At 36.1% G+C, this 14,831-nt stretch overlaps 1 protein-coding gene across 2 annotated transcripts in view; it reads right to left on the reverse strand.

The window, feature by feature from the left end:
- Window positions 1-2,767: 2,767 nt before the first annotated feature.
- LOC140142810 (uncharacterized) overlaps window positions 2,768-14,831 on the reverse strand; it is a 43,833-nt gene continuing 31,769 nt past the window's right edge. For both annotated transcript variants that reach the window (XM_072164816.1, XM_072164817.1), the window contains exons 4-20: window positions 13,030-13,159; window positions 12,567-12,632; window positions 12,260-12,325; window positions 11,366-11,507; window positions 10,746-10,785; window positions 10,499-10,572; window positions 9,594-9,667; window positions 8,525-8,635; window positions 8,042-8,088; window positions 7,453-7,657; window positions 6,958-7,031; window positions 5,920-6,066; window positions 5,588-5,699; window positions 4,925-5,110; window positions 4,319-4,372; window positions 3,551-3,762; window positions 2,768-3,090 (exon numbers count right to left, since the gene is read on the reverse strand). In XM_072164816.1, the coding sequence (XP_072020917.1) occupies window positions 2,943-3,090; window positions 3,551-3,762; window positions 4,319-4,372; window positions 4,925-5,110; window positions 5,588-5,699; window positions 5,920-6,066; window positions 6,958-7,031; window positions 7,453-7,657; window positions 8,042-8,088; window positions 8,525-8,635; window positions 9,594-9,667; window positions 10,499-10,572; window positions 10,746-10,785; window positions 11,366-11,507; window positions 12,260-12,325; window positions 12,567-12,632; window positions 13,030-13,159 (1,888 nt within the window). In that variant the 3' untranslated portion in view covers window positions 2,768-2,942. The remainder of the gene's footprint in view (window positions 3,091-3,550; window positions 3,763-4,318; window positions 4,373-4,924; window positions 5,111-5,587; window positions 5,700-5,919; window positions 6,067-6,957; window positions 7,032-7,452; window positions 7,658-8,041; window positions 8,089-8,524; window positions 8,636-9,593; window positions 9,668-10,498; window positions 10,573-10,745; window positions 10,786-11,365; window positions 11,508-12,259; window positions 12,326-12,566; window positions 12,633-13,029; window positions 13,160-14,831) is intronic.

Below are 14,831 nucleotides of genomic sequence, written 5' to 3' on the forward strand. Positions count from 1 at the left end.
ATTTGAGTAGACCGCCATTATTGTGAATTCAAAGAAAAAGGGTGTCATCACTGATCAATATGCATGACTACAATGTTCAAACACCCCTTACTGTAAATAGATTATCCCATCAAAAGTTTCAAGTCATTAGGAATATTCGGCTGGACCCAGATATCTTGCTGTAAATCGGTCAAAATTGAATAAAAGTAGACAAGGAAGAATATTTTTTCATCGCTTTACTAATAATTTCTGTTAGGTCTGACCGTGTTTAGCAACTTTTCTTTCATGACTTTTTGCCAAAGTGAAAACTTTTCGAAATATATCCTACAAACCGGGTGTCTAAGTTATTTGGACAGACAATAATCATAGTCATCTTCTTTTCTTACGAAACTGATTAAACAATAGCTTTAGTTCAAATGTTTTATGAGTCGACTCATATTCCTCTTCGGCATCTTAAGGGCTGGGGTATGAACGTTTGGACAGTATTTATTGTGGGACATTAGAGCACATCAGATATATCGAATTGCATTCTGAATACGAAGAATGTCATTCTGATATCAAATAATTTTTATTTTTTTAAATTCGCAATTTAATACACATTTTATGGCAAATCATTAAAAATTGATATTTTTGATATTTAACAGTACTTGAAGTAAACTTTATAAATCTGATGATTTATACTTAAAAGTGTATGTAGGTGGGATTGACGATCAATTGAACATTTTGACCTTTCGTATTGAAGATATGGATTTTTTTTCCCAAAACAAAAAAAAAAATTTAGGTCTTTTTGGGAAAAAAATCCATATCTTCAATATGAAAGGTCAAAATTTTCAATTGACCGTCGGCTTTTCCTCCCTGCTACATACACTTTAAGAATATGTCATTAGATTTATATAATTTACTTCGAGGACTGTTATATATCAAAATTTGAAAAATATCAAATTTTATAATTTGTCATAAAATTTGTATTATATTGTGATTTTCAAAAATGAAAATTATTTGATATCAGAAAGACATGCTTCGTATTCAGAATGCAATTCGATAGGTCTGAGGTGCTCTCATGTCCCACAAAAAATACTGTCGAAACGCAATAAACGCTCATTTTAGATCCCTTAATAAATAACACAGAGTTTTGTTTTTTTTTTATGTTAACGGGCAAGTGTAAGAAGGTCCCATCTGCAATAGCTGCCCGGTGCATATATTTATAGATGTGTCCAATATGAAATGCATTAATTTTCAAATGTCAATAGAGCAGCTATTGCAGATAGGGCCTTCTTGCAGTAACCCATCGATGTATTAGTTTCAACAATAGGGCTGTCAATCCAATTGGGTTCATCTAGAGTAATTTTTAATTCTCTCGTGGTCCGGGTATCGGCGATCGCATAGAAGAGGCGATACCCTACCCTTCTACGCGCTGATGACCAATGGGTCATCCGTGTTCGTTGTCATCATCGTTGATCAGCCAATCATACTAATCAGCGTATTTTGTTTATCACTTCTGCGTACACGCTCGTATGTGCTCGACGCATAGCACATGTGCACACACCACGGAAGAATTAAAAAAGAATTACTTGCTACTGACTTATTACCTTAACAATACAAAATGTGTCACTCCTAAAGCATGATTAATATCGCATGTATCAACTTGATTTTAGCAATACAGAATCATTACGAAAACTACAATACAAACGATTTAAACCGATCAAATTGTGTGGTTAATCATTCTCTATGTTTGTTGAGATTGAATCCAATATCAAACTGTGCAGACTATTATTCATTATGTTGAAATTTAGATTTCATTTAAATGTGGTCAACCAGACACCGATCTATTTTGACGAACGAAATCGACGTTGCGACTGAAACCTTAAGTCTTTACATTGGTTGTGATGCAAATGAACTTCAGTACCGATAACTTCAGGTATAGATGACAATCGACAAGGAATGATGTTCTTGATGATTCTACGGGTCTGTTTTTTGAAGATCAAGCCTGGAGATCGAACTGAGAACAAGCCTGGAGATCGAACCGGCCCAACCTCTTCATTGGAGAGCAAATTCTCAACTGTAAACGACTCGGCGGTTTATTCCGGCGCACATGAAAGCGACAAGAAGCTACAAGACACCAGTTTGACACCAAAGATTCTAAATTTTAGATCGCGAGCATCGCTGGTTTGAGCGAGCTATGAAAGAGGCTATCTATAGGTGAGGGCTGAGCAACATACCCCGTGGTGAAGTGCTTCGAGCAAAATTTTCTCACGCGGGCTGGGACAGAATCATCAAGGGCATTCTTCGCCGATTGTCATACCGGTACTCAAGGTCATTTGCATTGAAGACTGAAGGTTTCAGTCGCAACGTCTGTTTCGTCCGTCAAAATAGGTCTCTGGTTAACCAGATTTAAATTAAATGTTATTTTGTAGGCAATATATTAAGCAGAGCAAGTGTTTAGCGTAATGGTATGCAAGTTTAAAACATACATGTTCAATTAAAATCAGCTGCGAATAATACATGCAATGTTACATCACATTTTGCATACCAAATTATCAAGTAATGCATTGTTAAAGATTCAATTTAATTGCTCGCCAGATATCTCACTGACGTTTTGCGTTTTCTATTGGTTTTCGGAATCATGTGCCTACTTAGTTCCCATATTTTGTTTTTCCCGTGGATCTTACTTTTTCTTCAAATTGCCACATTGTAAACACGAAATTCGCATGTTGTCTGCCAGATGGTAAGTTTGGTACTCCCATCTATTTACCAATATATTTTGCTTTTCGGTTGTTTTTTTGTGGCGAAATGTTGCCCAGATATCTGTAAATACATTGTAGCATTGTGTACATTTCATTTGTTGCTTGCAAGTTATATATTGATACATTTGGTTTCATTTTATCTGACTGGTGTAGTTGATACCGGGAGTTGAGAGGTTCATATCATTCTAGTGTTTTTCACATTCTGTATCTTTATGATGTTTATAAAATACAACATCGCCTAGATTGCTTATGTTCACCGGATGTTCTGTCATTGTTCGTGTTGTGGTTCTCGTTGTCCAAACCGCTTGTTGCTGACTGTTGTTTTCGCTTTGATTTTCGGCTTAATCGGAGTGTGTATCTTGCGTATCTGGATAAATACAATCAGAATGGTGCATGGTGTCATCATAAATTATTATTAAAAAGCTTTAAAATAACAGAAATTTGATAGCAACATCAGGTACTTACAGAGGTACTTACGAAGGACCAAATATTTGATAATATGACTAGACTCTACCCCAATTGAATTTTGCCAAGTTTAATGTCATGCAGCAGTTCACATAATTTATTATATTATATTAGTGCGGATTTGGGGAAAAATGTACATTTTGGTGTGACACCAAAACTTTTTACATCCGAACGAGGTTGATTATCCAATGGAGATGTTTTTGGTTGGACAACAGTCACAACACCAGAAGGTAGACTTGTTTGCCTGTTCCTAAGTGTGTAAGAATGTCCTCCATCCCATAATGATATTTTCTCTTTTTCAGTTTCATGTAGGATATTACCAGAAAGCACTCAAACAATACAATTAACGTATTTTCACCCACCTTTTAGGTTTAAAAGGTACATTGTTGGCACGTGCTGTTGGGTCCACCTTTCCTGATTTAGTTCTTGGCAGTTTGTTTATTTTGCTCATTTGGCTTTTGGATTTTCCTGGATTTTGTAAATGCCACAGAGCTTCGTGAGGTCGTAAAAACCACACCAGTTTTTCGTCACCAACTGCGTTGCCAAGAGCGTCCTCCATTGCTGCATCTGAAATCTAAAATAGTTTGAAATATAAAGTTATGCTGGGTTAAAACTGTTGTACCATTTGCCGCTGAGCAGCGTAACACACACGCATTGCAGACAAACGGACACAATAAAGGGTTGTCATTGGCTGATACCTCATGCCGCTTTCCGTTGCGGCAAGCGCAAAAAGCCGAATCTCGGACAACTATCCAGAAACTACCAAGTTATAGAATTGCTTTATTCCATGTGGTAGGCCTAGTAACTGGGTAGTTGTTCAAGATTCTGCTAGCTGCGAGGCAAGTAGCCCCGGGGCAAGTAGCACGGAAGTCTGACAGGAGCATTAAAGTTGAAATGTTCTAGACAACATGAATACTTAATTGTACCGGAGTCTTATCATTTTGTCAACATGCTCCTCTGTCGAGTCGACTGGACACAGTTCTTTGAACACAATGTTTATGCATGCATAAATTGGCCTCTAAATATGTTGGTTACCAATAGGCCCAACTCTTTCAATGTAACTGGATATGGGAAATATTTTGGCACAAAGTGTATGTTCATTCCGGGTATTCATTGCATAATTATCTTACCATATCCTCCTGGCTGGCCTCTTGGAAGATTTTCATGGCATCTTCTAGGTTTTTCTATCAATAAGCAAAGCAGGGTCAAGTATAAATTGTATGAGACCAGCATCATAATAATGTAATCATTATTTTTAAAGACAGTTCTCGAAAAATATTGTTACGATTTTTAAAAAAAATGCTACATTTACTATATGGCTTTTACAAAATATTTTAATATAAAACAGTCATCATACAAGAACAGGCTTATGGACACGAAATGAATGTGTTGTTTAAACAAACAAAGGAAATCAGCGTTGTCCAGTGATTAAGGTCTTTGACTCTGGCTGGTGCAAGAGGTCCCTGGCTCGATCCCCGGCGGAGGCAAAATTCATATTCAATTATCCGCTCTTTCCATTACTGTATTTGAATTGTGGGGCAGATGTAGTAGATGACAAAGAACTCGCAGCCATTTCCAAAAAGGATAACTCCTCGTTATACCGTGGCCCCTGTACTGGGCATCATGGGAGATCAGTGTTTCAAGTAAATACTGAATGCTTTACCCAGATTAAATAAGACCCAAAAACAAAACAACAACAACACAAACAAACAAACAAAACCCAGATTTTTACCAACCTGTAGTCCTGCACTCTGTACGTAAGATTTCCTGTTTTTGAACGGGCTAGGTGGTGCACGGAATTTACCATCTACGAACTGAGCAGACATCAGACTGTCAGTCACCAACCTCTTTTGTCCACCATCAATTTCGTCTCTCTTCGGGTAATTGTTGGTCCATGTTCCACTGTGTATATCAATTGTAAACTGAGGAGAAAATTTATTTTAAAGAAATTATTATTCAATTCAATTTTCAATGTAATATGATATTAGTGTTTTTTTCTTTCTGTTTATGTTGACTTTGGAATAAAGTATTTCTTTGTATTTAAATACAAATTGCATATTAAAGCATATAAACATGAGAACCCGGTATTGGACGGTCCCCGGTTGCATTGGTGACTTCTCGAATGTAGCTCGGTTGGATAGTAAAAACATAGCACAAGAAATAAGTCCCCTTTCAACATTACGTCATAACATTGTAAGGTTACATTGTGTACCAATAAAACTAACTTAGAAAAAATTATATTGTATAAATAATGCAATGTGTGTGTCCCTGGTTGTATGTCGTGTTCTCAGACGCATGTGTGTGCGTCCCCGGTTGCCGCCGTTTATAAGTATTAGGTGGCGTGTGTGTGTGTGGGCGGGGGGGGTGAGGGGTGAGGGAGGTTGTGGGGGCGATATTACCTGTGGCAAGAGTCTCCATCCATATGTGGCAAGGTTATCCACGGCTTCCAGGATGTAGTCAATCACTTCATCGTCAAAGAAAAAAGGCAAGTTCAAGCGGCAAAATCCTGGCCTATTATGAAAGAACAAGTGGTTTTTTAAAGAAATAAAATTTTACAATATTTTCTTCAAAACCATGTGTATCTTGTTACTTAGATACGGCATAACATATTTACAGAGGGCACTATCATAATAATCGACTTTTATATACGCACACATCGCATTACATTACAATATACAAGTATTTAGACGAAGTATAATTTCAACTTGGATATACCATGTTTTGTACCTACTTCATGATTTCAATCGGACATCTCTTGATATTTGCTTTGATTTTCCCGCGTTTTCCTCTGAAGCTATTTCTAACCCTGTGCATTCTTCCAACACCATTATTCCCTCTATTCTTCTTGTCTTTCGTTTCCTTTTCATCTGCGTCGATACTGAAAAGAAGAAGATTATTTGTTGTCATATTTCCAAGTGCTTATATTGATTGTTTGATAGCATGTATAACTACGTCATTTTTAAGAAAAGATTAACACTGATGTCGCTATTTATAACTTATATTATTTGACTGAATTAAATTTGAAATATATGTATATAGCGCCCTCAATTTGCACACAAATATTATAGAATTAAAGAATACCACAAAAAAGTAGAAACAAATGAATAAGTTTGAAAAGAAACAAAAATTGATGTTAAAAAGAGCTGGAAGTATATAGCTATATTATGTACATATTAATACGATAGTTGTTGGTATTGTCCCGGCCTAGGATTTAAAATTATAGTTTCGTTAGAAAATGTAATAAATGATCACATCAAACAACCGTCGATTGATTCGATTACAGAAAGCAATTAACACCGAATATGAGGATTTATTCTTACAATAATATTGAGGCTGCGATTCCATATACCGTGCCTTGAAATGTATTGCCGCCCTCCATTTCCGCTATAGTGACTAACAATATTGATATTTTTGATGTTGCAATATAAAAGAGCCCGATTATGTTTTCGAGTTGCTTGGTTTTTCCAAAATATAGTACGCATTTACGCACAAGGAGCTGCAATTAGACAAAGGCACCAGCTTTTATCATGTTCATTTGATGGCTTGAACTGATACTAGATGTTGTCCTTATCGAGTTACAAAGTTGTAGGTATGGACGTATGAGTCATACGGCAGCATGTCGTGTATTCGTACGGGTGTACGGCGTTAGGCGCAAGGAATATCGCAACCTCTCTTTATACAATGAGACCCTGTTTAGCAGCACGTCCCGTGTATTTGTATCGATAACCCACCCGGATGTAGGCATGACCACAAACTGATAAATACTCACTCCTCTGCGTCTTCTTCTGGCACCAAGAAATAAGTGAACTGTTTGGCCAAGTCTTCGTCGATACCAAGAAGATCCTGTTTTAGAGAGATGTCAAACCGTAGGGTTAGTCCCAGAAAGTCGTATCAGAATTTTGTCATTTTGCAAGAGAAGCATTTTTTGTGTTTAATTGTTTTAAAATCTATTGTTTTAACTTTTTACTGAACATAGCTCAAGATAGTCAAAATATGTACAACTAATAGCTGTAGGACTAGTTCATAATTAATAACTCAATTTTGGCCAAAATATCAGTAGGTCTACTTCTTTGCTCTGTCTGACCCTTTGAAATATTTTCATCTATTATAGATTGAAATCATTGAACACATGACACTGCAAGTATCTAAACGTATCATGTGATAAATGCCTGAGACTGGCACATCAGAATAACGGGAACTAAAGAAATTGTCCTTCATTATTTCAATTTGTATATTGACATTATATTTGCTTTTGGTATTCTACCTGAGCATAGGGCCCCGCACACGCACATCCTCCTCTAGCCTGTATGCCATAGAGATCATTCAACAAAACAGCGATAAAGTTATGATGCAAAACCTTCCCTGAGTTGGGATGGACGATCAAGAAGGCGAAGATTGGTAACCGTTCTGCCGTGGTACTTCCAAGAAAAATCAGGTTAGGATTGGTACGCCATCTCTGAAAGGCAAGCCTGCATGGTGGAAAAATGTTACTTTATTTACTTTAAAACGTTTTATTTTAGCTTATTTGGACAACATCATCATACTTTACTGCATGGAATAGCAAATTCATAGTAGTTTTGTCAATTAAAGTAGTCTTGTATGCACCCTTGATTGAAGGAGTAAAAAGTTCCTACAGTGCCAAAAGGGTTCCATTTAATAGTTCTTTGAATAACATTTAATGGTTCCCAGGAGGATCCAGTGGATGACAGATAAAGAGCCCTTTAAAACCCTCTTTTCTATAGTGTCCGGGGATCCGGGGTAGTGTCAAATCTTAAATTGTATATACAACATGTATAGGCTATTATTTTAATCATATCAATTTTCACTTAGTCTAACTGGTGTCTATAACTTACTTAGTTAGTTCGTGCTCTCTCTTCTCAATCAATTGCGTACCCACAGACTGAAAAAAAACCCATCAAATTTATAATATTACTATTAATATGATTCGGAAAACGCCCTCACAGCATTTATACACGACGACTTCTCCTATTAAAACGCTCCATTAGGCAATGCGCAGCCATGATCAGGGTTCAAACCCGCAACCTCTCGCATCATAGTAGAACGCCTTATTGATTGAGCTATCTTGACTTTATACCACATATATTTGACCATCAATAAAGTTGCTGGTTGTTTATACACAATTACCGGTAATAATTACGTTACATATGTTTTGAGAAGAGCTCGAATATGTTTAAATGTTTTAGACAAGATTAAAGATCTTTAAAAAAAACCCAAATTCATCAGGATCTTTCATAGTTTATATATTAAACATGTTCAACTAGAACGGGTTCTTTTATACAGATCAAAGTAATGGCAAAAATTTGTTCTTAACTCACCTCTTTGATTTGGAACGTAAGCCCCGCTCTGATAGATTCAACTATTGCTGGTGTACCACCTTCTTCTCGTTCCTCGATGTCTTTTATGTACACGTGAGTGTCTCGCGTTACCTAAAGCACATTGATGATAATAACCATACAATTACAACCAGAAATTTTGTTTGAGCTACCTACCAGACTTGAGTTTATAATATATACTGCGCCATAAAAGTATCCTTACACTTGGAAAAATAATCACAATTTCAAAACTGCACCATATTGGGGTAATTTAAATTTTTTTTTTAATAGATGCACTATCCAGCACATTATGACACCACATTGAATCCAATGTGACCTCAAGAAGTAAAGTTACAAGCAATTGAATAAACGAAGGTCCTGTTTTAAAGGTGACAAACTGGCCTATAACAAGGCACAAAAAGATTTCAACAAGCGCAACAAAGAGACAACACAGTTTCTTCAATGAATCTTTATTTAAAACAGTTTTTATTTTCAGTTTTTACTTCCCTGTACTTTTCATAACTTTGTCAGCTCTTTGGTTTCATTTTTCTTTTGTTCCTATTGTTTTGAATTAAAGGCACGCACAAATAGCTACAAATTAGCCATTCACCACTCTCAAACCAGATGTTTAGTCCGTGGAGTTTTGAATAGGCCAGTTTGTCACTTTTAAAACTGGACCTTCGTCTAATTAAATGCTTGTAACTTTGCTTCTTGAAGTCACATTGGATTCAATGGGGTGTCATAATGTACCGGATGAGATAGTGCATCTCTTTATACCCATGCATTATCAAAGATTGGACCATTTTACTAGAGGATGCCGTGAACACAGTAACATAGGACTTAACTTTAAACCAATTTAAAACCAGACTTGAAAACTATACCAAAATTATACACTTGGACATCCATCAATCAAGAACATTATACAGGTGCTTTGTGAAATCGGCAAAATCGTGCACGAGAATTCTGTTACAGCAATTTGCCCAAATATTTTGATGTTTTATGTTAAGAAACATAAATAATGTGATTTACATAAGTCATGATATTCTTAATGTATTGTAGTTAAGATACTCACATAACTGACTGTGCCGCCTCCAACACCACCCGGAATTGCATTGATAAAAAGGTTCTTTCTTGCAATGAGAATACCTAGAAAAACAAAATGAATTGTTTTTAGCTTTCAAAAACATAATATAGAGACCTGGTAAGTAACCACTAACGAAAGGTTGAAAGATCATCACTTGCCTCACGGAATTATGAACTTAAAAATCAAATACTGTTATTTTAAAGAAAGTCACGATCAAACATCATAACATAACACTGACGATACGATGCAGAAAATCTTATCTGCATGAAACAGCTCAATGATGAGACAGATAAACTCGACTGACATTAGAAATGGGTCAAATCGCACTTTTCAAAAGTTGAAATCAAGTGCACGAAAGTGCAATGACTGCTTCATGTTATAGATTTTGAAATATTGCATCTACAGGGAATACAAAAACCTTGACAAATATGACTTGGTTAAAACCAGGGACAGGCGATTTGCGCGGAACTTTTTTTCCGCGCAATTCCGCGCAATTGGCTATTTTTTTTCCTATGGGCAGGGATACATGATTTGCACTGAAAAAAGAGTTCCGCGCAATTCCGCGCAATTTGCTATTTTTTTCCGCGCAAATCGCCTGTCCCTGGACTTAAAACCCTTTCTCATAAAAATGACAAATAAATATCTTGGTTTAAATTTTCATCCAGAATTTCAAAACATAGCAAATAAGACTGAAATCTTAGTTCTAGTACAAAATAATTGACAATTATATGTTTTGGAGATTGTTCAGCAGGTGGTTCATGTTGCTCCTGGAAGCATCTCATAGTGCCACTACCTTCAAATTTGACACCCTTAATAGTTCTACAAATTTTAAATGACAGAAATCAGATATTGCACTTGTGACCATGCCCTCATAATGAATTAGTTTGTTTTACCTGGTGTTCCGACGCCACCAACAAATTTATGAGGTGAAAGATACACCGCGTCTTTGCTCGGATCATCGCCCTCGCTGCAAAACAACCAAGACAATACAGAAATTAGTATGCAGATCAAACATTTCTCAAAGCATCAGGTATAATTGTAAATAGCTTTGCTTTAAAATTAAAATTTCTCTAAATTCTATTAAATCTTGAATGTTAAAGACTTCTGATTAAGACTGTGATAAAAAAAATGGAAACTTACTTTTCTGGTTCAGGATTCATGTCAATCTTCATGTACGGGCCTGGAAATAATCACATAATAAATGCGTTAGTAATACCAGAAAGAAAGAACAGTTAAACCAACCATAAGTGTTACAATTAAACAAGGCAACAAATACACACAACTCCGACCGGCACACAATCCAACTTGAAATAAAAGCAAGTGAATGTGCTGGCGCGAGATTCGAAACCATGATCTTGCCCTCATCATTAGGCCACCAGCTCACACTGATAAATGGTGATTGAAACTCATGTCAGTTTGCAACAGTCATGGGGCTACTCTGTTTGAAACTGACTGCAGTTTTTTGTATAGATGGTTGGTGCTTTTTAAGTAATTAACCGATCTATTCCCTCATATAAAAATAGATTAAGGCCTCTACTTTGACATCTTTTGACAAAAATTTGTTTTATGGTCTGTCCCAGTTATGCATCTATTACACGTTATAAGGTCATTTGTATGTGTTCGCATTTAGCACATGCGCACTGAACACATTTCATACAAAGTTAGCCGCGATAGTTTTACTTTTAGATTCATCACTCACCAGAAAGCGCATTTAGCTAGCTTTAATATCTTTAGGTCTATACGATTTTACACAAGCTTACCCGCCGTTGCATAGTCCCAAAAAGACAGAGCTCCATATTTGTGTAATAACGTGGCGACTGTGTGTGTGTCTGATAAGATTCCTGTGACGTTTGATGCTGCAGAAAAACAACCAATCAGGAGCCGCTTTTTCTTTTGATGATACTGGTAAAATATAAAGATGAATTGAATTCATAAAGTCAAGAGACGTCTTTCAGTGTAAATTGATAGATGGGTGAGTTCTTCTGGAGTATAGGCCAATTATATTGATGATCAGATCCAACAAAATTAAAGTTAGTTTTCATAATTTCTCGTTTATACTTAGCGGAATGACGTAAACCCTTTACACTACAATTATTACAGAATTATAGGAAATGTTTTTATTTTTTTCTAGTGGAAAGCCGTCTTCACAAAGTATCAGTGACATTGCTCTGGCATTTGAAGTAATATACCCTTTCCATTACCATACTGCGCCTAGCGCCTAATGTCAATTCATTTGACTTGGAAGAACCCCAAATGTAGAAAACTTGCCCAAAAGTAACTAGTTTATGCAAAAAAGATCTTATATTAAGCAGGTCCTTTCCAATGCAACTTTATTTACACCAACTCATTCCTACTCAAATACGAATATATATTTTGTTCACAGTGTAAAAGTAATATTTTAAGCATTTGATTTGTAATATAATTGCCCGTTTTTGAATAATGGTCATTATTTAAGGGGGGTTAGTTACTTTTTTTAGATGTTTATTTCTTCAAGACAGGCAATTTGGATTCAGTTTAACTGTTATTCAATAATAATGTGGTACTTTAATTAGAGCAATGATTGGACCATGTCCGTAGAATGTCAAGTCAGAAAACCCTTGATATAAAGGTGATTTGACGATCGTTTGAAAATTGCGCTTCCATGATATTCTTACCTGAAGCTGCTCTTCTAAGTAGTCCATATCAATAAGACCCTTCTCGGTATCACGAATTCTTACAACCTGAAAAACAACAGAATTTTAAAAGTTATAGTCGGATCTCTAAATAATTCTAAGTTACAATGTCACACTCTTCAGGATCTGAGAGAGAAGATTCGTCATATTCATCTAAATCATGCATGCTGGTGTTCCGAAACAAAAGAGTTTAATGTATCTCTGAAAAATTGAATTTACAGTTAATGTATGCTTATGTATATACTATAGTTCTGTTTGAATAGTCAATGTCGTCGATATCGTAACTTACCCTGGCTCCTGATTCCTTCCAAGGCAGAATGTTGGAATGGTGCTCGTAAGGACCAACGAAAAGAATCTGTCAAATTAACAAACATTGTTACGTATTTTATTAAACATGTTTTACGAAGGTTTTAAAATATCTTTATTTTAAAAACAAACTGTAATCATTGCAGTTAAAGCTGAGAGTTTCCTCATGGCGACAAACCCAGATTTGTATTGATCTATCACTTTCTAATCATATAAACACCGATATGGCTAACGTTATCGGCTGTTTTTGGTTTGTTTGTTTGTTTTCTGTTTGTTGTCTTTTGTTGTTTATATTTTTAATGCAAAACCGCTTTTGCCATTAATGTTGGTGCACGCATGGCAGCTCATGGCGCCTCGCGTATTAGGCAATTCACAATGTTCGCAGGTCAATCGCAAGCCATAAGGTTCATAACGCCACATTTCGTTGCAGAAAAGAAAATATTTACCGATTTCTTGGCCCTTTCTCCACGTAATTCCATGCATGTGACAAGTTTGTGTACAGCAGCTGTAGTACCACTCCCGGTGAATATTAAAGCGTAGTCTTCGTTGGCGTTCACACATTTCTTGATGATTTGTCTTAAATGGAGAAAGAAAAATGAGATAAATTATTGGAAAAAGTTCTTTAATGCATCACAACGAGTAATGCAACCACATATTATAGGGCCTATAGGTTTTAGGGGTAGGATAAGACCCAAGGTTTGCAGAATCATCAGTATAACGTTTTTAGGTGTTTTTTTTATGATTGAAATAAAGGTTCTAAAGTTGTCCTCTCAGGAGAACCCTTAGAGGTTCTAAAAATGGTTCCAAAAATGTAATACAGAACCGTTTTCGGTTCATTAGAGAATCTTTAAGGGTTTTCCAAAATTAAAGAACCTTTTTGAGAGGCTTAAGAGGGAGGGGAGGGTTCTTCTGAGAGGACAAAAAAGGTTCTATTTAGAACCTTTATTTCGTAGAGTGTGGGTATGCGGTTTAGGCATATTCATCTTAGGTTGAGCCCCAATAAACGTTTTATATGCAATAATGCGCGTGTGGAGGAATGTGTATCTGCAGATGTGTGGGATGGGGTGCGAAGTCCACATCATTAGGCGAGTGAAAGTCGATTCCGAGTTTATCGTCCCCCGCCCGCGTCACTTTTTGGACACCAAAAACACCCGCGTCAAATTTTCAAAAATGCCAAAATAATTCATTATTTTCAAAGTATCAGTGTTTTCACCAGTTTTAGCAATTGGAAACATATATTTTTGTTTGTAAACCATATAAATGTATAACTTGGAACCAAAACCAGGCTCTTTTCTAACTTTTCTAGTCCCTACCCATATAAAAACATGTTTATAAATAACATGTATGAGTGTGGCTTTAAATCAACACGCACTTTAGGTCAATAATGAAATCTGATGAAATAAAAAAAAATGAAAAATGAAAAAGTCACCTCACCAACCTGGGAAAAAAAAGGGACGATAAACTCGGAATTGACTTTCATGGGCCTTATGTTTAAAATTCAGAAATAAACGACGCTCATAATGTATAGGCCTACAGTAAAATTAACTCTAAAATGCAGTATACTGTTTTGCAATGCTGTTTGGTTGGTTGTTTGGTCATAGGTGAAGTTGGTGTTATTTGGCTAGGCCTATTTACCCCGGGGTTATGCCTATTATACAGTTCGTTGTTTTGGGTATTGCTGCATCGTTTTTCTACTTTTTTGGTATTGTTGCCATTTTTATACTATTTCTAGGCTACAGGTGCCTACAAATTTGGCTTATTTCCAAACTCAATTTTCACGATATTCATCCATCAACATTAAAGGAGTATAGTGGGATTTCACAGAAAAACTTGCACCCTCGATTTGGGTCAGAGTTCACACTGTTAGAACACTGGGTAAGAAACCGGTTGGGTAAGGTGTTTTACCCCACATTGGGGTAAATTTCACCCAACATCGAGTTATTTTTAGTAATTGACCCAATTTTGGGTAAAATTTAATTTACCCAATAATGTTTTTAAAAAATCCTTACCCAAAAATCTGACTCCAAAATCCACCTTTTTATTTCGTATTTGCACTGATGAAAATAAAAACTAAACATAACTAAATAACTGGCGTGAATTTTGACAATCACCCCGTTCTTGGATTATAAGAATTTTACGAAGCTCCCTGATTTTCAAACTTTTCCACGGATTCAAATATCAAATGATGATCTGTATTCGGAATCACTGCACATCATCAGCGCATGAGACGTTTTTTGTCATTGGTAGA

Source organism: Amphiura filiformis, chromosome 20, assembly GCF_039555335.1.
Source record: "Amphiura filiformis chromosome 20, Afil_fr2py, whole genome shotgun sequence".
Taxonomy (NCBI): Eukaryota; Metazoa; Echinodermata; class Ophiuroidea; order Amphilepidida; family Amphiuridae; genus Amphiura; species Amphiura filiformis.